The sequence below is a fragment of the Hippoglossus hippoglossus genome, chromosome 9, assembly GCF_009819705.1.
Source record: "Hippoglossus hippoglossus isolate fHipHip1 chromosome 9, fHipHip1.pri, whole genome shotgun sequence".
Taxonomy (NCBI): domain Eukaryota; kingdom Metazoa; phylum Chordata; class Actinopteri; order Pleuronectiformes; family Pleuronectidae; genus Hippoglossus; species Hippoglossus hippoglossus.
In genome coordinates, this window is record NC_047159.1 from 17,164,398 (window position 1) to 17,186,902 (window position 22,505).

The following is a 22,505-nucleotide window of genomic DNA, read 5'->3' on the forward strand; positions in this document are numbered from 1 at the left end:
TTCTCCTAATTTTCTGTCCTGTTGATAAATATCATTTAAACAACAATGTCATACTTTGACATTATTATTAATGCAGGTTGCTTTGTTACGTGGGTTTTTTACCTCAGACAGGGGGCACATCCAGGAATTTCGTTCACTTTCTTTAACTTTTAGTGAGATAGGGGGCATTTTTACTTCTCGGAGAATAATTCATGGATTGTGATGAAAAAATCGGATGTATTTAGGGGACAGATGTTCATAAGGTTGAGCAGTTTTGAGCAGATCTAAATAAAAATCCAGATCTAATGAATAGAAATGTGGTTTCATAAGGGGACTATTGAAGCTTCAGTAACACAAAGTATCCCCAGTGAAGGTAAACTATAAATTGTATTACTGTTCTGAGCAGTTTAGACGATATTATATAAAGAATAATCATGACCAGAATTTTTGTAGAGCTTGTAGACCTTGTCACTTGAGTAAGTGATCACAGAGAAAACAACCTGACCCCATTTGGATGAGAGTTTGATGCCAGAAGGAAAAACATTTTTGTGATAATTAGCATATGTTACATTCTGAATTGGGCTTTAGAACCAGCAGAGGCCCTGAGAATATGCTGAGACCAGAGCCAAGGCCTCACTGACCGGGGCCTGTCTGTTCTGCTCCAGAGCATCAAGTGTCATGAGAAACACATGGTCCGACGACCACGAGCCAAGAAGTCAGATCTGTGGATGGTATGTGAGACACAGAGATAGCCTCTCTTTAAAACTTCTGAATCCACTGCTCTGGTCAGAGGACTCTACATATATTCAAAACATAAAACATGATGTTCATTATGATAAAGACTCTGTCCTCCTCCCTCTGTATTCAGTCTTCTACCTCCATCTAGTGGTGACAAGTAAATGACGTTCTTCAGCTGTTTTATTTCAAAGTAAAGACATTACTATACATACATTATATGTGGCATATTAATATCCTAGTAGTGTATTATATCTGGAAATCACTATATATGTGATTTTAGTATAATAACATATAGTGCTGTATTTATTTATTTGAATTGACATTGACATGGTGCTATGCAAATCAAGTTATTATTATATACCAAGGTTTATGATACCTTGGTATATGAAACTTATCAAGAGGAAAATGAAAATAAAATACACATAATGAAACACTCTGTTCCATAGTGCTGATGAGTACTCACTTCGCCCGCATTACCACCAGAGGGCAGTGTACCACTGTTGTCTGAGGGGAGGGGGCAACCAGGTGAGTGTTTCTCAAGGTCAGTATTACACATCACATGGGTGATATGTGGAGGTGACAAGGTTTTTAAATGTACAGCAGGACAGGGTGGACGATGAGTTCATGACAAGACAACACTTCAGAGGAGGTTGTGAACATGTCAGGAGAAGTACAGAAGTACAACAGTCCCAATTGATCTGGAAATACACTAGTTTAGTTCAAATCAGTTTGACCAGATACGTGGCGGATCGTGACCACGTGTGTTATAACTGAGTTAGTTACAAACACATTCAACACAGTGACTAAGATTTGCTTCTTAATTCCAATCACATCTGCTGAGACTGAGGATGCCGTTGGCAGAAGTAGAAAACATCACTATTAATAAGCCCCTCGCCGCCACACACACACACACACACACACACACACACACCTACACACCTACACACACACACACCTACACACACACACACACGGCATACAGTGTCAGGGTATGACAGAGAGTAGGATTGGTCTGTCTTTAGCAGAGGCTGCAGTGGTTGCACCATTTGCTCACATGCTGGCAGATGCACACACACACACACACACATGCACGCACGCACACAGAAACCATCTCTGAACTCATCCATGAGAGGGATCTGAGCTGTGGAGGAGCTGACTTAGCCGCACAGACACACATACACAGATAACCACAGACGCGCACACACACACTGAACGCCTGAGCCCCCATTGGTCGGCGTCTCTCCACCCCACCGCGGGAGTCTCTGAGGGGTCTGCTGCAGTACTCTGCTCCAGGGGCCTAGAAACGCTGGAGTGAGACGTTTTTTTTTTTTTTTTCCTTACTTCTATTTTTGGGCTGGATAGTGGAGGTCCACAGCCTCGCTCATTTTCCACTGTTTCTCAACATACTGGTTCCCAGTGTGCCGGCTGCTAATACAGCTCCATTCCCTCCTCTGCAGATAGAAAAGGCAAGGCCGTGTAGCTCAGACAGGCAATATGATACCACTGAGAATCTGTGCAATAAGCCAGTGAGGAAGGACGCATAAATCGTGCCTCCACTGCAGGGCCCAGGGGCAGCAACCCAGTGCTCAGCCAGCCATGTAGACTCAGGCCATAGCTAAAAGAATTTGGAAAGGACTCTTCCTGTAGCCCATCCCCCCCCCCCCTCCCATATAAGAAGACATGATTTTACTCGTCTGCTCCCAAGCCAGCAAAGAGTCCATGACCGGAGTTATGTTGCCTTTAAATCAAAGCCAAGGGTCTTGTTTTACATGAACTGCCTTCTGTTGCAGTAAAACTAACTGAGTACTGTGGATAAAGCTGATAACACTGCATCGATCAAAGGACAAAATATATGACAAATCATTTGCGGTTCAAAGATGTTGGGATATATTTTGACCCAGAATTTGAAGATGACTTTCTAGTCCCACATCACGTTTCTGTCTACTTATCATGTTACACCTGAGGGCAAACACTGCAGAATAAAGGTAAGGAATAATGGGTGAGCTGTTTATTCCGCCATTAATTATTAAATATCAGTCATGACGACAGGTCACAAGCAAAACATAATGCACAAAGTGAAGCTGATCATGATAAACCTGGCTTTCGTGGCCAACTCTTACAGCCATGCAGCTCTCAGGATAGTGTAATTTACTTTTTTTTTGTTGTTGTGAATATTCACAGAGGAAATTAAAGCTTAATGAAAACACGCTGTAGCATAGATTAAAAAAAAAAAATCTTTGCGGGCACAACCTGCAGAGGCTCAAATCAATCTAATCAGGGGAGAGCTCCTCAACCTCAGTTCTGGAGTAAAACACAGGAGTATATCTGCCCACATTCATAAAATAGAGGGAGGTCCCTAATTCCACAATAGCCTATAGGGCTTCAGATTCATGTAGGAACCTGTCAGAGGGAAGAAGCATGTTTATGAATGAACAAGCTACTTCTCTGCCCGGGGTTCAGTGTGTAGTCACAGGGATGAACAGGGAGTCCTGTGTGATGTGGCGACATCCATCACTGCGTTCTAACCACACGGTGTGCGTTTTTACGCATCTCTAAAATATGTAATAAACTTTAAATGTATCTGGGGGAGATATAGTGTGTGATGGGTGTTTGCAGTGGGTGAGCTGTGTGCAGATGCTACATGAACGTGTCCCCCCCCCCCCCTTACCCCCCCCACACACATCCCAGCTGGGTGACAGTATTTGGGTTTGATGTTTTGGGGCATTTTACGCAGTGGTTTGTGTATCTCCGCGGCCTCAGAGATGGGTATCCGGCATATTGATAGTGGTGAATGCCAGCGGGCATTAGAACAGCGAGCGGCCATCTGCCAGCCGAGCGAACTAGCAACCCCACCAGCTGCAGTCGCAAAACGCCCTACAAAGCAGGACATGCATGCAGCTTCTGACGTCTGCGGCCACACTGCGCTACAAAGAGCAGAAAAAGCCAGGAGCGGAAACAATGAGGATCCAGCTTATAGACGCCGCATAGGTCCGCGACCGGGCAAGTTTTCGAGAGGAGGCTGCAGTTAAGTGCACATCAGTTCATTTGGGATGAGAATATTTCTGCGATTAGTGGAGGAATACCCATAAAAAACTCATGCAGGGGCACTTTAATACCCCGACATGGCGACGGCAAGAAAAGGGAGAGAGCTTTTTACTATTTTGGAAACTAGCGCGGACGCAGAAAGTGGCGGCGTGTGCGACAGTCAAGACTCGCCGCTGAATCTTTCGGCCGATGTGAAGTGGTTTGAGATTCCGTACAGAAAGCCGGACTCGGACGAGGAAGAAGAAGACGGGGAGCGGGAGGAGCAGGAGGAGGAGGAGGACGGTGCCGGAGAGGAGGAAGGGGAGAATGGTTTCACGGCGGCCGCGGCGGCGGAGGCTGCGGACGCCGCCAGCCTGCTCGCGGGAGGCGGCTGCAACATAATTTTAGTCACCGGCAGCAACGGGATCCAGCACGACGAGGAGGAGTACGCGGAGGACTGTTATTATTCTACCTCCACAAACTGCTCCGACACCACCTCGAACGACTCCGATATCGATTTCTCGGATTTGGAGGAGGAGGAGCGCAGGGGCTTTTTCCGCCTCGACGATGACTCGGACGAGGACTGCACGTCTCCGGACTTCTGGGGCGAACCGGACCAGGTCATCGCGATCGAACCGTTCTCCGCCGTCAGCGGCCCACAGCACTCGCTGGGGGACGATGCTGACACCCGTGACTATTTCCGGATACTCTTCCCAGATTCTCTTTTTGAACACATGGTAGAACAAACAAACAATTACGCCCTCTATCGGCAAAGGAGGAGCGGGAAGTCAGACCCCCACTGGCACCCCACTGATGTGAGGGAGATGAAGGCCTACGTGGGTCTGAACATCCTCATGGGCATCAATCAGCTGCCAGACACAGGCATGTACTGGGCCAGTGACATTTTCATAGGCAACGCAGGTTTTAAAAAGACAATGACAGCCAGGCGCTTTGAGAAACTCACCCAGTACCTGCAGCTGTGTGACCGTGAGTCAGAGCCGGTGCGAGGGGAGCGTGGCTACGATGGCCTCTTCAAAATCAGGCCTCTCCTCGATGTGGTGGAAAACAGCATGTGGGATTCATATACACCCAATCGCTGTTTGACCATAGACAAGTGTGCCATTGTCATGAAGGGACGCTTCTCCCCCACACAGTACATGCCCTCCAAGCCCCTGAGCAAGGGGCTGACAGTGTGGATGCTGTGTGACTCTCGCTCAGGCTACTGCCACCGGGCCAAGATCTACGTAGGCAAGCCCGGTGAAGACGAGGCAACGACCTCTCTGGGCTACAGGGTGGTGGCCTCCCTGGTGCGTGGCCTGGAGGGTCAGTACCACCACCTCTTCATGGACAGCTTCTTCACCTCCGTGACCCTCCTCCAGAGGCTGCTGAGGGACGGGCTGTACGCCTGTGGGCCCACACAGCCAGGGCGCAAAGGTTACCCAGAAGTCCTCAGGCCCCGTAACGTCGGAAAGCTGGCCCAGGGTGAGTTTTACCAGTGCCAGCGTGGCAACCTGGTTGCCACGGTGACACGGGATGTCAAGATGGTCAGCTGCCTTTCCACCAATTCTGCTCCAGGGATTGTGGGTATCAGTCCAGGTCGGCAGCAGCATGAGGCAGATGGGGAGGGGGAGAGTGACAGCATGGACGGCTCAGGTTTGTCCTTCGGTGTACCCCGACCTCTGCCCCTGCTGTTGTACCAGGAGAACATGAGGGGAGTGGATCTGTGCGACCAGCTGAGGGAATGCTACCAGGTCGGCCGGCCGTGTAAGAAGTGGTGGCGCTACTTCCTGTGGTTCTACGTGAACCTGTGCATTGTCAACGCCTACATCATCCTGAGGGAGAGCAGGGGGGGCAGCCCACCGGCAGGCTTCAACGGAAAGCAGTTCACCCAGCGCCACTTCAGAGTGCGCCTGGCACAGCAGCTGATTGGAGACTACCAAGGGGCAAGGGGCATGGAGCGGGCAGCACGCAAGAGACACGCAGATTCACCCATAGAGTACGGACACCGCCTGGAGCGCATGTCCGAGCGCTCTCGCCGCTGCAGGAACTGCACCAACAAGGGACTGCGACACGAAAGTGTGTTCGGCTGCAAGATATGCAACGTCCACCTATGCAGGGGAGGGTGCTTCTCTGAGTTTCATAAATAAAAACTGCTGTTTTTTTTTTTTTTCTTTTTCTATCCTTTGTGTAATCAAACTATTTGTGTCAAGGGATTTTTTAAAAACAGTAAAAGACTTTGTAATTCCAAAGGTCACCACTACAAGTGCACAACATAGTCACACACTTTATGTAGAGCTAGTTTTAGGATAGTAATATTACTGCACGTATACTAGAGAAAATAAACTGAAAAACTGTCGATTATTTGATGAGGTATAGAATGTTTTGGCTCCTCGCCCTCTGTAACACTGATGGAACTGCCTTGTGTCACTTTTTTATACGTTTAAAACATGTTAAGTATTTTATATGAAAAAAGAAGAAAAACAAACTTTTCTGCACTTACAGTAGACCAGGAAATGTTTATTATGGGAAGTTTATCTCTCCTTTTCCAGAATAAAAACTTCACTATGATGAACTGAACAGAATCACCTCTTTTATTAACATGGATAACATCACCATCGTAGATATTAAAGAGGGAGAGCAATGTTAATGAGATCTGAGTATTGAATGGAGTATTTTAAACAGGGGTTTAAAATGGATTTAGCTCTGCTTGCTTGTTGTTCCTTCACCCAGAGACACACATGAAAATCTCTGCGTCTCTGGGCCTTCAAAGGGACACAGCTTGGAGCAATTAGAGAGTAGAAAAAGCCCCTCAGTGCTGTGCAGCCAACGGACCTAGTGATGCCATTTCTTTCTCCAACCGCACTACAGACACAGAGCCATCTGTGGCCCTATTACACAGAATCCAAACGCAAAGAGCCGTACTTGTTACTGGCATGTTTGGAGAATGGAAGCAAAATGACAGAAAGTCACTTTTCTGGGAGCAGCGTCTCTGTGACTGATGGGTTAGAGTGAGTCCAGGATCAAAGCTGTCCCTGCTCTCCCAGGAGAATGGTTTCAAGAAATTATTTGTGGCTACTGTTAAACCCACCGTTGGGTGTTTTGGTCAAAGCTTCCCTGTCTACTCTGTTTTAAGGATGGAAAGCTAAAGGCTGCATGTAGACAGAGAGAGGCTGCTTCAGAAACATCAGACTAGCCGGCTCCTGTGTCTCCTTCTGAGGCCTCCTTCCTCTCTCTCCTCCCTCCTCAGGCTCTGCTGTGCCATCCTACACATTCACACACACACACACGCACACACACACACACACACACACACACACACACACACACACATGCACCCTCCCTCCTTCCCCCTTCACTCCGCTCCCTCACTCTCCCTCAGCCGTTCCCCAGCTGGGAGAGGGTTAGTCAACTGGACGCCCGTCCCGCTGATCTGCGGGAGCCCCATGGGGAGTTGTCATGGCAACCGTGGCCGATGAAGACAGGGAGTCGCCAGCAGGCCTGCATGGTTGTCATGGTACTGGCTCTGGCTACAGAGGTGGGAGGGAGAGTGCCAGAGGCCACACCTCCCTACTCCAAAACCAAGCGTGTGTGTGTGTGTGTGTGTGTGTGTGTGTGTGTGTGTGTGTGTGTGTGTGTGTGTGTGTGTGTGTGTGTGTGTGTGTGTGCGTGCGTGCGTAGGGAGCTGGCTGGCTTACAGCCTGCACACTGTACGCAGAGCCAGACTAGTTACCAGGCAGGCTCTGCGTACAGCACGGCCATGAACATGAACATGACTGCAGCCGAGAGCGAACCAAACTGCTGCTGTGAGGGATTCAGGGGAATTATGGGAATCTGTCACACTGTTTTCTGCACCACACCAAACCACGCTCATCAGTCTCTGCTCTGTTTCAGTGGAGAACATGAGGCACGCTACGCTCTGCAGATGAAAGAGGGTGGATCAGTTAAATCTCTATGAAACCACATTGTGTGATACTGACGATACTGTCAAATATATCAGTTACAATCATTTATGAATTAAAATCGGATCAAGACACTGTGACGTATATTGAATTACTCTTGAATTCATGTGACACATGATGACAAGTCAATTGTGAAATATGAGTTTTAATTTTCAGTTCCCGCAAGCAGCAGTACAGAGGACATGTGCACCCACCCAGTGGAGTCTGAAGCCTTTGTTGGTCACTCTTGTGCTTTTGTATAATTTATGTCCAGGGTAGAACATTGTCGGTTTCTTTCGCTGCTTCGTGGGATGAAGATGAAATCCATGATGTCTGTTTACGCTGAGTCAGAACCAAACACCTCTTATGTTCTCTCTCTCTCTCCCTCCCTGGGTAGGTTTGTGTGCTGTCTGTGGTGTCACAATAGCCAGATCTAATGTTTCCAGGATGGATCCCAACCATAAAATGTTTAGCTCTCAACATGTTTCCCCTCCTGGGCAGGGAACGGTCCCAGAGTCTCTGTGAAGAACATGGGCCTGCTTTCACTTAAGAGCCGCTTGTTGGGCAACACATGTAGTGTCAGTGTCATGAATGCGCCTTTGTTCAATACTTTGCTCTGTTGCAAAATGAGTCCATGGACAAGGATGAGCATGAGACATCCCTGACATCTAATTCTCAGCTCTCACTGAATCACTGTTGGTCTCTGTGCTGCCCTGTGTCTTTGATCCCGACAGCTGCGGCTGTGAGGAGACGATGAATGACTTCTAACATCTAAATTGTTCATACCTGTTCACAGTGACTAGTGTTAATACAAGTGTTTCTTCACCTGAGCAATTTGATGTTATTTATATTTTGTTCAGCTTTGTATACATGCCAGTGCAGTGAAGAGATTAACCGAGTGGATTTACTCAAGTAACATAGTCAAGGACATTTTTAAGTACTTTTTCAGTTTATTTTACTTAGTAGCAGGGGTGTTTCAACAGGGTGGGCAAAGAACGACATTGCCTGGGCCCCAGGACTGAGTGGGGGCCCCAAAACGCCACTGATTACATTTGTGACAACCCCTATTAAATTCTTTGATAGGCTAGGACAGAATGGTCAGAAACCACATAACAAGGCCCCACGCCACTAGACTTCTGCCAAAGGAGATGGTGGTGGGAGTTTGCACTTAGGTTATAGTTTGATGTCGGGGCCCCCTGGTCCCTTTTTTCTGAGCCACAGTCCCTTGAAATGCTTCTGCTTCTACTCCACTATAATTGACCAGTGTAGTTAAACTAGTCGCAATCAAATTCAAATTCAAATGAAAACATAAATTAAATAGTTAACTTATACAACTGATGCTTATTGATTAACCAGAGGTGCCCAGGATGTTTGGGCTTGTGACCCTTTTAAATAAATAAAAAAGCAACATCGACACGGGGTCCCTTGTTATTTGCAGATGTCAGTGAGTTGTTAGCTGAGACATTTCCCATCTAAACTTCTCACATGGTTTCATTTAACAAACAGCTTGAGGCTCAACATTTTCCAATGTTGTACAAAAGGCAAAGAATAGAGAAAACCCCAGAAAAGCAGAGATTTGTTTTTTCTGCTTCCCCACCTCATTAATCATCTCATGAGTCGCTGGAGATCTCTGACCCTGGAACCATTGAGGCAAACTACCTAAATAAAGTTGTTTGAACAGACTAAAAATGCATTAAAGCATTATATCAATGATCTAATATATAATGATAATATATAAGAATTAGTGCTTGGACTTGACAAATTATTTAGATGATAGTACTGCCATATTTTTATCTAAGCATAGTTTAAAATGCAAGACTTTTACCTCAGGTTACTTTTTGTATATTTGTATATTTTGGAGCCAGTACTTGGATTAAAGTGCTCAAATCCTCTCATATAAATGAATCAGCTGTTACTGGCACATAACTTAGTGGCACATCTCCATCTAGTGGTCAAGAGAACATGGAGCAGATTCTCAGGAGTTTGATGTAGTTTGAACATCTCCCAGAGACAGGCAGAGTTACTGGGTTGTTATTCTAAGTCCTGTCTCTCCATGTCATACAGCACATGTGCCACCCTCTCCTGAGCCAACGCATCCTTTTTAACCAGGAAGTTGCCTGAACCAGATGGATCTCTTTGGTTTTTGTTGATGTGGCTTTGGTGAACCCTGCAGGACGACCAGAGGAAGTTTGATCTCCGGGTCTCTTGCCAGCGGTACATCGAGAGTGACCTGTGACCAAAGAAACACAATTTTCCATAAGTTCTTTCAGCTTATGCATATCAAATGCAGGTCATTCAAAGCATTTTAAATATAGAAATATCCAGTTAAAGTCTTGTTTTCATTGAACAGTATGATTACTTTGTCGGGTCTGTCACTGAACCAGCGTTTACTGAGAACACTGTTGAGCCGATGGTGCAACAGAACAGGTTTGACTGTAATGTGAGACTTTCCCCTTACCGCGTCCTCATTAGTGTCTGGACATGTTGAGGGGCCTCCCCTGTAACCACTCCCCCCCCCCCCCCCCCCTCTGTCTCACCCCGTCACACAGCCACCATGTGGTGCTGTTGTCACAAGATGTCTTGCACAGATTTTTTTTTTACTATAAATTCAAGTCAAGTGTATTTTTCTAAAGGTGCATTAATGAAATCTTAAAATGTCCCTGGGGTCGAGAGGAGTGTCTCTCTTTGCATCGACTCTCATCAGCAGAAATCTGACACCACAGGACCTCATCCTCACTGAGGTTGTGAACATTTTCCTTCTCTCGTTACACTTTGATACAGTATATATTTGCTGGCGTCCAGCAATGTCGTGGGCTGGGATTTATCTGATGTAAATAAAGAACATTAATCCTCCGGTTAATTTTGTACATATGTGGAGCCCCTACACAGATCAAACATCAAAGGTAGGTCATCACTGTAACTTTCAGATGATGAGTAACTTAACAATAACACAGAGGCAAACCTACAAAAACTTGAATGACTGAAATGTAACATACCTATAAGGAGTACAACAATAGAAAGGGGAGAGGTGATGCGGGGGGGATGCACCCTCATAAGGACGGGTCCCCCAAAAGTGGACGTAGTTGTAAAGGACTTTATCAAACCCTCCACATTGACAATGCAGGCCTATACATTCCAGGTTATAACTAGGTGCAAAGATTCTTTGGAATTATAACAGTAGAATAAAATGAAATAGATCTTGATGCATATTGGACTCAGTGATGCAGAATACTGCTGTACAATTGGCCCAGTTACACATATATATATCACCAAAGGATTTGGTTGCGGGACAGTGTCAACAGTGAAATAAACCCATCACAGTGAATTTGTACCTTGAGTCTGTACTCAAGTTTCATCATGCAGCAGTTGAAGAAGGTGGGGGGCGTCTGTGGAGGGATACTCAGAACTTTGGTTACGACGTGACTCGTCTCGGCCGGAACAGAGTCTCCTGTCCCGAAGAGCACGTCGTTTGTGTGCACGGTCCTTTTCGACTGAGCGACAAAGGTCTGCTTCTCACAGAGGTAGAATTTGGGTGTTACTGTGCGCGCTGAGTCGTTGAGCACATCTACAGAAACTCCCATCGCCTCTCCTGACAAAAAAACCCCACAGACATTCATCATGATTGAGGTAAAAGCACTTAACAGATATCAGGTCATTCTTATTTAAAAAACCTGTTTACCTTGCTTCACTCCCATTTTCTCAGAGGTAACATTCATGGTCACCTTTCCAAGGCCGTAAAATGAAATCGTGGTCGCACTTTGCTGTTCCTGACAAATGAAGACATGAACCTGTCAGTGAGTCAGGTCTTTAACACAGCTTGATCTGGCATTAGCTGCATGGTCGATTATTACAATATTTAATAGTTGGTCATTAAAGTGTCGTAAATGTAACTGGACAGAAGTGGGTAGAAAATATATCTCACTGAAGTTCAACAGAAAAAAAAATATCTTACCTTGAGTCCGATGATTATCGTCTCTGATCTGGAGGCAAAGGGGAACTCAGACTTGGTGAGGAAAGGAAACTCCATCTTGGTTTTGTGGACGAGCCAGATGGACTGAGTCAGCTGCGCTCGTAGACTATAGGCGATCTTGCCCCATTTCCCCTCATAAGACGAGGGCATGTCCCTGAGAGGAAATAATAATAACCATCCAAATAAATATGAGAAATTATTTGATCTCACCAGCTGGTAAATGTATGTTAAATTTGAATGGGTGAGGTTAGATTAGCACACACACACCTATTGGGAATCACAAAGGTGAAAGGATACACGTTTCTCCCAGGGCTGATGATTTCTGAACCTTAGAAAGAGAGAAATTTGGGGGTTAAATATAAAAAAGATTCGTCAAATCAGAAGCTTTGAGTGGGACCATACTAACCATCTCCTTTGTTTTTATCCTGGAGAATAATATGTTCGAAATAAAAGTATTTCCTCTTGTCACTTTGAACCACTGTGGTCTGTCCTTCTTGTTCGCACCACGTCACCTCAGCTTTTCCTTTTGCTCTGACCAGGAAACGCTGCACTTTGGTTTCCTTGTTGGTCTGCACAGTCACCTTTCCAGAGATGACGTCCCCTGGGGAGAAGGTCCCTCGTTCATTCAGCTTGTTGTACTCCAGCGAGAGATGCTTTACAGTCATGGTGAAAATAAATGCCCTCGCAAAGATTTATGCAGCGAAAGCACAGGGGAAATAATGTGCTAAACAAATCCTGTAAATTTACTGGACGCAGGTTTCGAATAGATCCACAGTTGACCTGAAGTGGAGTCTTATGCTGCTGCTCAAGGATGTTGTGTGCAGCAGCAGTGGACCTCTCCTGAGCCTGTATCTGTGTCACATGTCATCACGTGATCGAGAGCTGCAGGTGTCCCTTTCACACAGGTAACTCTAGCCAGCGGCCGTGTAGCCTGCACAAGGCTCCATCTTCTGAGAATGATATTGTGGATCAACAGTGTGCTAGTTCATATTCCTCAATCAATACTATTGATAATGATGTCACAGTACAGCACAGCATAATGTAAGCACTTTATCAAGTACATTATGGAAAAGGGTCTGTATTTATATAGTATTTTCTAATCCCCTCAAAGAGCTTGACAGGACGGTTTTGCTTTTCACTGATTCACACAATTATCTATGTGCAGCACTTTCTCTATCACACATCTCTCACGCTGTCTGAGCCTGTTCTGTTTCTTGCCCAAGGACACTTTGGCGCACAGAATGTGGGAGACTGGGATCAACCCCCCGAACTTCTGGTTAGTGGACGACCCGCTCTATCTCCTATCACCATTATGTTTACAAAATGATGTCATTCCTTCTGAATCTATATTTCACAGCATGAAACAACCAGAGTAGAAACATGATATAAATATTGTTACCTGATAACATATGAATAAAAGATGCATGTAGTCCGTCCTTTAGCAAAGTCATGGGAGTCCTCCTCTGGAGAGAATCAGATATGCTTGTACTTCAAATTAAGCATCTAGCATGAGTATCGATAGCATGTGTTAAGCCTAAAGCCAAGTTCAAGTATTTGTCACAGTGTCACTGGGAAGAAACTTTCCTTAAAAAGAATAATAATGAGTAATACGTTGAAGTTTAAAGGATATTACAAATATATTAAGAGTCATTATATGACATTTCATAACACAGCATTACATTAAAACTTAAAGCCTCATTTATACATGTTAAAGACTCAATCAGTTGCATTTCATAATCATCTAATATTGAACAGTGAACTCTTTGGGCTTCATAAAAAGTGTTAACAGTTGTTATCTACAGCAATCATATCTACATCAATGTGCATTCTACATGTGCATTGTTCCTGCACATTAAATTTGACAATAATTAGTTATTTTACTGAGCAACAGCGCCCCCTGCAGCCACATGTAATTCTGTTGGATGATGTGTCCAAGGGATTAAGAATGAGAAAAAAAAGAACAAAACCTATCTATGTATTGACCGGGGCTCTGACTGCGTGGTTCACTGAACTGAAACCCAACGGAATGGTGGATATTACCCATGATCCCCGGCTTCCTGAACCAGAGGAACTGGTCAGCTGCCATCATTGTCTATTTACATGCTTCACATCCGAGTCTCTAACCAAACTCTCACACTGCACTGTTGGCAACATTTAAAAAATGTGTCCATCACAAGTCAGTACACGTTAAAGGAGTGCAAAGCTAAATAAATGGCCTGCTTGTTACTTTTAAGGGAGGTATCTACAACAAAGAGCTATTTTTTTCAGAATAAGTAGCAGTGGGGGGCATTGCATATGCTTCATAGGGAGGTGGGGGGTCGAAGGGTCGGGGTGCTGCTTGCTGGGGTGTGGTGCTCCAGGTCGGTTGGGTTGGGTTCCCGAATGCTTCAAATCCATAAGCAGCGGACGCAGGCTGTTGTTTTGCTGTTGCTGTTGCTGGAGGAGCTTCAGGAAGGACGACGATGGGGAGTTTGATCACTGGGTCTTTGGTACATTTGATATTCAGATAGACCTGTAAAAAAAAACAGTAGTTTCTAGTTTGTATTTCGTCTTTACATCTCCTGATAAATGTTAATGTTCTTATTCAGAAAGTTTTCCCATCAGTCTAAGTGTTTAGGTCAGTGGGGCCTGCATATGATCCTCTTGTTTGCTACAGGCTTTGTCTTTCTTGAAATGTTGAGTTCATTGTTGTTTGCAGTTTTATCTGTTGATTGTGTCGGAGTGCACTTTTTATAAGTCCAGTTTCTTTTAGCATTTGCCGATGCCAGTACACCAATGCAAAGCGAATATCACAGGTTAAAGTTCACCAAAGTTGAACTTCCCCTAAAGCCACACTGCGGATTTGCTTTGCCACAGGAAGCAAAGGTTTCAGGCATTGTTACACTGACGTATGTGGGACTGTGCCCAAGGAAATCCTTCCTTTATCCCATTGAATAGATCATGGCACACAAGTATTCCAAATGATTTGTTTATCTCAGTTTTTTGATTTTCATGTCACCTGTAACTGAAAATAAGAGATAGGAACACAGAAAAACATTCTACAAGCTCCCCCCCCATTTGTTATTTTAACAGTAACCAAAAAGAGCAGGTCAGAAAGAGGAAATGCAGTCAATCCGATCAGTCCACTGGATAATTTAAGGCACGTTACCTTCAGTCTGTACTCAAGCTTGATGATGGAGCAGTTCAGGATGGAGGCGGGTAGTTCTCTGGGGATGGACATCACCTTGGTCACAGTGTCTTTGCTCGAAGATGCAAGAGCCTCAATTTTGTCCTTAAGGATCTCTTTAGTGAGAACTCTCCTGTGTCCCTGGGCAAAGAAACTCCTCTTCTCGTACAGTGTGAATTTGGGCTTCACCGAACGACTGGAGTGGTTCACGATTTCAACCATGACTTTGACATTCTCACCTGTAAAAAGAATAAAGCACAGACAGTCAGTTTCCAAAGGGTAGAACTATTCTGATGTGGCACAGAATTAATGCATACAACACATTTACATGACCAGTGACCCAAAAACCTGCTCAATTGTTACCAGGGACATGAAATCGATAAGATAAGCTTAAAACCAGACTGAAAAGTCATAAACCCTGCCTCCTCCATGTTAATGACTGGGACTTGCACCAAATTATAAAGTCAAGTCAAATAAAATGTTCTCAAATATAGTTTCTATCAATTTAGGTCATGCTTATCACACTGATGTATGTCAACGTGTTAATTTATCCAGTAAATGTGGTTTTAATTTGTAATCTTATTCTATAAACACAGGGTCAGTTCACCCCATTTTTGGACCGCAGAGGATGACTCGCAGCGGGACATTGCCACCATCCTCCGATCTGCGCAGACTCTGTCTCCCAATGTGCAAGATGGCGCCGTTTGTATCCAGGGTATTTTGTTTCATTTCCATACAGTGGGAAGAAGTGGAGACGTGTCGTCCATCTTTATAGACAGTCTACCTGTGCATCCACATGCTCCTCGGAAGGTCTTGTGAAGTCATTGTTCTGACTTTGGTGTATTCACTTTGGGGTTGGAGTGTGGAAAATATATGGATGCTGTAAACAAAATGTGTTGTGCTTCTGACTTGAGGAGTGTTTACACTACAACTTCACACCTCTTTCCTGTATTTGCATAACAAAGACCCAATAGTGATAACATGATGTGAAATACACGTGACTTCTACATCACATTAGCAGAGAGAGAATCCACTGCAGGTCAATATGGAGCCATATTGAGGAGCATGTTAATAGACAAGATACAACCAATAATACAGTCTAATAATAAAATTTGGAACCCTATTTAAATATATGAATTCTATCTTTACTGTCCTTTTCAAACAGATTGAGCACTTCCACATCCTCCTCATGACCTAATCCAGAGAGAGGTCTCTGTAGAGGGTCAGTATTGATACACTGAGCGGGTTAACACACCTTTTCTGTGTTCACATATAAGGAAGCAGTGTCATGTTACAAAAGAGGAACATGTTACACAACAAGAGCCTGCCAGGAAGATTTCCATGATGTAACATTTGTCACCTGCTTTCTAAAATCACAGAGAGAGTTCCGACCAGTTTCTGGACAAGGACGAGCAGTGGATTAAAGTTCACCGGGTGCAGGATTACCTCTTTTACATTATTACCTTGCTTGTAGCCCATTCGTTTAGTGTGAATGTCCATAGAAACATTTCCAGAGCCGAAAACTTTGAGAGATTTATCCTTGGAGCCATACTGGGGTTCCTAAAAAAGAAGAGATCCCCACTTCAGATAAATGCAGGGAGATAATTATTGTCTCTTTTGTTACTCTTGTTGTTAAGATTAAGGATTTCTCACCAGAAGTCCGGGAACATCCATGTCCGCTTTGGAGCGGAACGTGAAGTGGGATTTGGCCTTCTTTGTCAGCTTCATTGATTGTTTGAGCTCAGCCTTCAACTTGTGAACGATTTTGCCAGTGCAGTCTTTGAAAGATGATGGGATTCTTCTGTGAAGGTAAATCAAAAATAAAGAATTAAATGACCTGGAGAGAAATAAAAGTCAATCTACATCTAAAGATGAAGAAAAGAATAAAAGGCACCTGTCAGGAATGTTAAATGAAAAAGGAAACACGTGTCTTCCTTTGCCAATGACTTCAGTACCTGGAAAACAATAACTCATTATAAGTCTTAAATATCTTTAAACAGTACATTGATGATAGCTTATCATCTCACAAGTCATTATATTAGGTACAATGTATCACATATAAATTACTGTATTAATTTAATACGTTACCATCTTGTCTTGCTTCTCTCAGGATATGATGCTTGATATTATAATATTTCTCATCAGCCCAGAAAACGCGGTGATTATTTTGCCCATAATACTCATGCCAGACAACCCGAGCTTTTCCTTGTGCTATGAAAACAAGAGACTGGACTTTAGTTTCTTTAGAAACCTCCACGATGATTCTTCCATTGATGGTATCTCCATTGGTGAAGGTGTTGTGGCTGTTGATGGCGTCATATTCAACAGAGAAATTCAGGATGGTCATTGTCCGCAGAGAAACACACGGAGGACAAGTCACTTGTGAAATCCAAGAAGAAACTCGAGCCTTGTGGGCCCTGCACAGCTGCTATATATCCGACATCAGTCGCGCAGATCTTGTGGAACTGGTTTTTCTGGTGTGCACCGGCGGCCCCACTAGGTGACTGGAGACAGCTGTCAGTCCTGCACAACTCTGTAACCAAACAAATGCAAAGATGTAGATTACAAAGCAACTGGATGGTCACAGTTAAAGCAACACTTTGTCTGTGTTGAGAATAAGAATGATAACCTGACAACCACATGAGTGGGCGGAGAGCATGGTTAGTAAGTATGGTTAGTTAGGCTACAACACCTTTTGTTATTATAATTCATCTGGGGCGTGTACTTGTGACTGGATCACCTGACATGGATGTGAATACCTGGTCTGAACAGGGCCCAGGTTTGGATTTCTCTCTGTGTCACATACAGATGGTCACATGACAAACAATCATGTCCAACAAATGTGTATTCACTGAGCTGCAAGGGACATAGACTTTAGAAGCATAAATGAAATTACACAAGATACACAACACGTTAAATGCAAAATGTAACTTTACTAAATTAAATTGGAAGGTGATAATTCACAAGCATTTAATAAAACAATTTGTGTGAAAATAAAAATTGGGCCCTTTAAAATAAATGAGTCTTTTTACGCCAGTCGTCTTTACAGTCTGTTACCTGTGATCAGTCTCGGTCTGTGTTTTGTCAATCCACTGTCTTTGGTTTGTTAATATCAGTGACTGGTCCTGTGACAGTTCCTTAAAAGAGCATTCGCCCTTTATGAGTGTATGAAGTCCAGGTGACTAGCACCACCCTACCACTACAGGGAATATTCAATGGATCTCTTCTTCCAGATCGGATCATGTTGGGAGGCTCGCCATCAATAAGAAAGGATCTCCAACTACTAGTTAAAACCGTCAAACATGTTGAGCTGGAGGCGGGACTTGATCACACCGTCAATTCCGAGACGCTGACCTCTCACTACCAGTTGAAATAAGAATAATCCTTGATGTAAATTTTAAACCTTTATTGTTCCTTGGTTACAGCTGTTTGACAGGGAAGGATTTCAGTCTAAATTTACATTCACTTTAAAAGGGTACCAGCTGAGAAGTAGAATTTTCACTTTCTTTACTTTTCACCAGTTCCTGGATGAGCAAAAACAAAATCTTGAATTAAGTATTTTGTGTCATGGCTCATTTGTACAGAAACAAATCTCTATCACACAAAAAAAGAAAGTATTGAAAGAGGTAGCTTGTTTCACTACAGCGCAGTTTGGTCATTCTACAATACAAACATTTATAGTTCAGGAAAGTCATAGCAAGGATAGTGATATACATAAAGCATGAATATAATTTTCCTTTCTTCCGTTTCTCTTAATTCCATTTCCCTGAAATGTCGACGCATCTTCTCAGGACCATCACTCATACTTTGTTGTCATAATTTGTCATAGGGGGGTACATCTCGTGTTCGCCATAGGCAGGGGGGGGACCAAAAGCTTGGGTCGGCGGCTGTGGTGCTGCGGCGCCCCAGGCTACCAGCTCTGGATTCCCGGATTTTTCGCTCGGGAATCCAGACCCAAAGTCAGAGTCAGCAGGTGGTGGTGCCCAAGTGGGACCCTGACCGGCCGGCAGGATGACTATGGTAAACTTGATCTCTGGGTCTGTAGCATATTTGACATCGAGACAGACCTGTGGAAAAAAGTTTAAAAAAGTTATAGACACAAAAGGATAATTCTTTAATCTGTTGTAATAAAGAAAAGTAGGTGGTTAAGCCTTAGTATTTGGCAGTCGCAGATTTTGTTGTGCATCATGAGTAACAACATAATACTTATCTTATCAATTCATCTAACTAAACAGTTATTATTGTGTCTCAGGGACAAATTATGATCTTACAAGTTTTTACATACGTTCATGTGCAATTATGACAAGCTTTGTGCGTAACCGACTCATTTGACAAACAGATGTATGCCAAGAAAATAGGCAGGACCTCAAATAAGAGCCGTGCTGCTCAGTCTGCTGAACTGTGGCTGAGCTGCGCTGCTCACACAGACAGTGTGGACGCTCTAATCTGATAACAGGGATAACATATCTTGCGTTTCAAAATGAAAAAGCTTGTATGCGCCGCTCACATAGCCAGCATGTGTTCAGGAAGAAAACCACATAATTCCAATCTTCTAATGACTCTTTTACTATAAAACTGTGCATACACATAAATAAAAGGGACATCACACAAACATGTTTAGATGTTCTGGTCTTAAAACAAACCTCTGAAATCACAAAGCTTTTGGCAGAAAGTTAGTGGCATGGGGACTTGTTGAGGGGTTTCTGACCAATGTGTCGTTGCAGTCTCCTGAACATTGACCATCAAAGAACTTAAGGGGGTTCTCGCTGTAGACAACGGAAGCTGTGTCATAATTAAGGGGCTTTTGCTGTTGCACAAAAGTGAGCACTATCTATTAAACCCCTACAACTTTCAATTAATGTATTTCAGAAGACGTTTTATGCACAGTCTAATTAGAACAAGCACACGAATCTCCTGGTCAAAGCTGCATACCCTAAGTCTGTGTTCTGTTGTGATGATGCTGCAGTTGTGGATGGAGGGCTCCACATCAAGGGGAATGGCGAGGAACCTTGTTACAATTTCATTAGTATTAGGTGGGATGGGTTCTCCCACCTCCCTGAAGACATCTCTAGTATTCACTCTTCTCTTTCCACTTGCAAAGAAGCTGTGCTTTTTGTACACGGTGTACTTGGGCTTGATTTCACGGGCGGAGTTGTTCTGGATGTTGGCCACAACCTTCAACCCTTCTCCTGGAAAACAGACCAAAAAACATCCTTAACAACCGTTAGCATGGGAGCGAGAAGTGTCATTATTAACAATGAGGCCTTTAACCTTGGAAGAAACCTGTTCTCTCCAGATGTACATCCATGGCTACTGATCCTGAGTTGAAAAACTTCAATTTTTTGTCCTTAGAGTCGTGCTGTGGTGCCTGAAGAAACAGATAAATTCATGCAATACACTTAGACAACAAGAGAGAGACCACCAAACCCCTGCAGAGCTTCTTTTTTTGGGGGGGAGGAATGACTGGAATGAACTCAGCACATACCAGTAGCTTAGAGTCACTGTTCAGGTCGGCTCTTGCAAGGAAGTTCAACTTAGTCGAATCTTTCTTGGCAAGTCTCATCGATCTGCTCAACCTGGCTTCCAGCAAGTACACGATTTTACCAACAGAACCATTGAAGGAGGACGGCAAATCCCTACAGCACGAGAGCAGAAGAACACGAGAAGTCAAGGCAATAAAATTAATCTGCAGTGGGTCTATAAAATAATACCAACATCTTTTTGAAATTAACCAAGCGAACCTATTTCATCAAAATCCCTGTAAAACATGATCTAGATAACACGACAGTGCCATATGCTGAAGTGTGGAAAAGGGTTCCTCGGCTCTGATTGCTGTATCTTCACCAAGGAGGTTATATTTTCATCGTTGTTTAACATTTATCTGTCCGTTAGCAGGATCATCTAAAATCGACTGAACTGATTTTCTCAGAACTTGGTGAAAGGGTGGAGTATGGACCAAGACGGAACGCATTTTGTGTCATACATTTAGAAATCCAGGATTTTTGTAAATCACCTTCTTTAACATTGTGAGACAGAATGTTTTTTTCACTGATTTCCCAGAGAAATATGGATGGGTCTTTGTTTAAAAAAAAATCTGGCATATTTAGGCGACTGTTGAGCCTTGACGTTCTGTACAAATAAAACTCCCTCTTCTTCTTTTTATTAATAAAAACTATTTAAAAATATGTTACTCACTGGTAAGGGAACTGAAAGGTGAATGGGTAGGTGTGGCATCCTGGGGCAACAACACTACTGTCTGAAAACGCAAAAGGAAAGGGTTAAATAAGATGTTCTAAACATGTGTTTAGTTAACAGCCTTGAAGGAATGTGGGGAATGAGCCCTTAGGATGTTTTAGGAATTTGTGGCTTGGAGGTCTGATGTGATGAGAGGGTAAAGAGACAGAAGCAGGAAAAGTGTCACAAAGGGTGTCTTACATGTTTCTCCATTCTGGCTTGACAGAAGTGTGTAGTCGTCTGAAAAAGAAGAAAAAAAAGCAACACACTGATTTAACAAGAATTAGCATTTGTTACTTAGGCTGGGAAAAATACAATCATTAATGTTTTTTTAAATTAATAATCTGCATCTACTTACACATCAGTTAATTGAGAATAAACAGCCAATGTCAGGTTTTCATATTCATATCGGTGGAGGTGTTTATGTTTGCTGATATCCAGAAATAGGAGACATTTTATCTCACAGAATAAACCAAGCAGACAGTGTGTGCATGTATGTTTTCATGTCATATCTGGTTCTGTTCCCAATTCAAGTATTTTGTAGTATTTGTGTTTTATTCAAACTAAAGGTCATGGTTGAAGTGGGAAATATAAAGCCTAACTTATATTTGGGGTTTGATAACGAATCGGAATCATTGCCAGATTTCTATAATATAACTGCTGATATATCAGTATCTGAAATGTTTTTACTCCCTAATTCTGGGCTTTGGCTCTGAAAAATAATAAGTAATAATAAATAACAAATAATAATCGGTTAAAATATCTGATTTATATGATTACTTTGTTTTGTACATTTTGGTTTTTTGAGCAAATTAGTTCTCGGTTTTGTGTTGTGTAATACACAAAATAAAACAAATGATCTTTTTACACCTGGTTTGACGTTTTTACAGTTTTCCTGTGAGGATCTCTGCAAAGGTGAGTGGGCAGGAGGAAGAAGAGGAGGTTTGACTGACGGCTGCTTCTCGATTTGTTGAGTTTTACCGCGGCGTTTTGGAAATTGTTTTGATATTTCCGAGAGCTTTTATTTTGAAAGTGCCTGTGCAGCCGCGCCAAACTCTCCATCGCGTTACCACCCGAGCGTACTTGGATCCGACTTTAGATTCAAACCGTGTGAGGTCACAGTGGACCGCTCACCTTTGTCCTTCTTGATGAAGTGGAGCTTCAGACTGAAGTACTTGTCCTTGGAGCTGTAAACAACAGTGGTCTGTCCATATCTCTCGGTCCACAGGACTTCGGCTTTGCCTTTGAACTTCACAGACAGAGACTCTATCTGACATTCTTTAACCACCTCCAGGACCACCTGGCCGGACACCAAGTCTCCATGCGTAAACGTGTCCCTCTCATTCACCGGCGTGCAGGTGACTTTGAGACTTTTCACGGTGGACGACATGGCTCGTGAACACACGCACACAAACACACACACACCCACTGTCTGAACCGAGAGAAGAAGTACAAC

At 43.6% G+C, this 22,505-nt stretch overlaps 3 protein-coding genes across 4 annotated transcripts; all 3 read right to left on the minus strand.

The window, feature by feature from the left end:
• Window positions 1–8,983: 8,983 nt before the first annotated feature.
• On the minus strand, window positions 8,984–13,655 carry LOC117768318 (arrestin domain-containing protein 3-like). Its single transcript, XM_034596561.1, has 6 exons — window positions 12,056–13,655; window positions 11,917–11,977; window positions 11,632–11,803; window positions 11,359–11,446; window positions 11,012–11,268; window positions 8,984–9,909 (listed from the first exon to the last, which is right to left on the minus strand). The coding sequence occupies exons 1-6, from the start codon at window positions 12,312–12,314 to the stop codon at window positions 9,781–9,783; spliced, it is 966 nt and encodes a 321-aa protein (XP_034452452.1). The 5' UTR covers window positions 12,315–13,655; the 3' UTR covers window positions 8,984–9,780.
• Window positions 13,656–13,753: 98 nt separating this feature from the next.
• LOC117768317 (arrestin domain-containing protein 3-like) lies at window positions 13,754–17,162 on the minus strand. Its single transcript, XM_034596560.1, has 6 exons — window positions 16,904–17,162; window positions 16,710–16,770; window positions 16,469–16,616; window positions 16,279–16,375; window positions 14,798–15,054; window positions 13,754–14,161 (listed from the first exon to the last, which is right to left on the minus strand). The coding sequence occupies exons 1-6, from the start codon at window positions 17,160–17,162 to the stop codon at window positions 13,892–13,894; spliced, it is 1,092 nt and encodes a 363-aa protein (XP_034452451.1). The 3' UTR covers window positions 13,754–13,891.
• A 1,267-nt stretch (window positions 17,163–18,429) lies between these two features.
• LOC117768400 (arrestin domain-containing protein 2-like) lies at window positions 18,430–22,505 on the minus strand. 2 transcript variants are annotated; one of them, XM_034596706.1, is made up of 8 exons: window positions 22,184–22,505; window positions 21,251–21,289; window positions 21,011–21,071; window positions 20,301–20,451; window positions 20,087–20,183; window positions 19,748–20,004; window positions 18,545–18,882; window positions 18,430–18,488 (listed from the first exon to the last, which is right to left on the minus strand). In XM_034596706.1, exons 1-7 carry the CDS (start codon window positions 22,437–22,439, stop codon window positions 18,616–18,618), a joined length of 1,128 nt encoding a protein of 375 aa, XP_034452597.1. In that variant the 5' UTR covers window positions 22,440–22,505; the 3' UTR covers window positions 18,430–18,488; window positions 18,545–18,615. The 2 variants fall into 2 exon arrangements, with proteins under 2 accessions (XP_034452597.1, XP_034452596.1); XM_034596705.1 differs by having other exon boundaries at window positions 20,301–20,454.

What these genes read in the sequence shown, in the direction of transcription:
- LOC117768318 (XM_034596561.1), bottom strand. Translation starts at nt 12,314, where the DNA reads ATGACTGTAAAGCATCTCTCGCTGGAGTACAACAAGCTGAATGAACGA. An exon ending in CGATAATCATCGGACTCAAG is followed by an intron (nt 11,447 to 11,631) that starts GTAAGATATTTT and finishes TTCATTTGTCAG; the next exon opens with GAACAGCAAAGTGCGACCAC. An exon ending in AACTTGAGTACAGACTCAAG is followed by an intron (nt 9,910 to 11,011) that starts GTACAAATTCAC and finishes CTTTGGTCACAG; the next exon opens with GTCACTCTCGATGTACCGCT.
- LOC117768400 (XM_034596705.1), bottom strand. Translation starts at nt 22,439, where the DNA reads ATGTCGTCCACCGTGAAAAGTCTCAAAGTCACCTGCACGCCGGTGAAT. An exon ending in AAGCCAGAATGGAGAAACAT is followed by an intron (nt 21,072 to 21,250) that starts GTAAGACACCCT and finishes TTGCGTTTTCAG; the next exon opens with ACAGTAGTGTTGTTGCCCCA. An exon ending in ACCTTTCAGTTCCCTTACCA is followed by an intron (nt 20,455 to 21,010) that starts GTGAGTAACATA and finishes GCTCTCGTGCTG; the next exon opens with TAGGGATTTGCCGTCCTCCT.
- LOC117768317 (XM_034596560.1), bottom strand. Translation starts at nt 17,162, where the DNA reads ATGACCATCCTGAATTTCTCTGTTGAATATGACGCCATCAACAGCCAC. An exon ending in GAGAGAAGCAAGACAAGATG is followed by an intron (nt 16,771 to 16,903) that starts GTAACGTATTAA and finishes ATTGTTTTCCAG; the next exon opens with GTACTGAAGTCATTGGCAAA. An exon ending in ACGAATGGGCTACAAGCAAG is followed by an intron (nt 15,055 to 16,278) that starts GTAATAATGTAA and finishes TTCTTTTTACAG; the next exon opens with GTGAGAATGTCAAAGTCATG.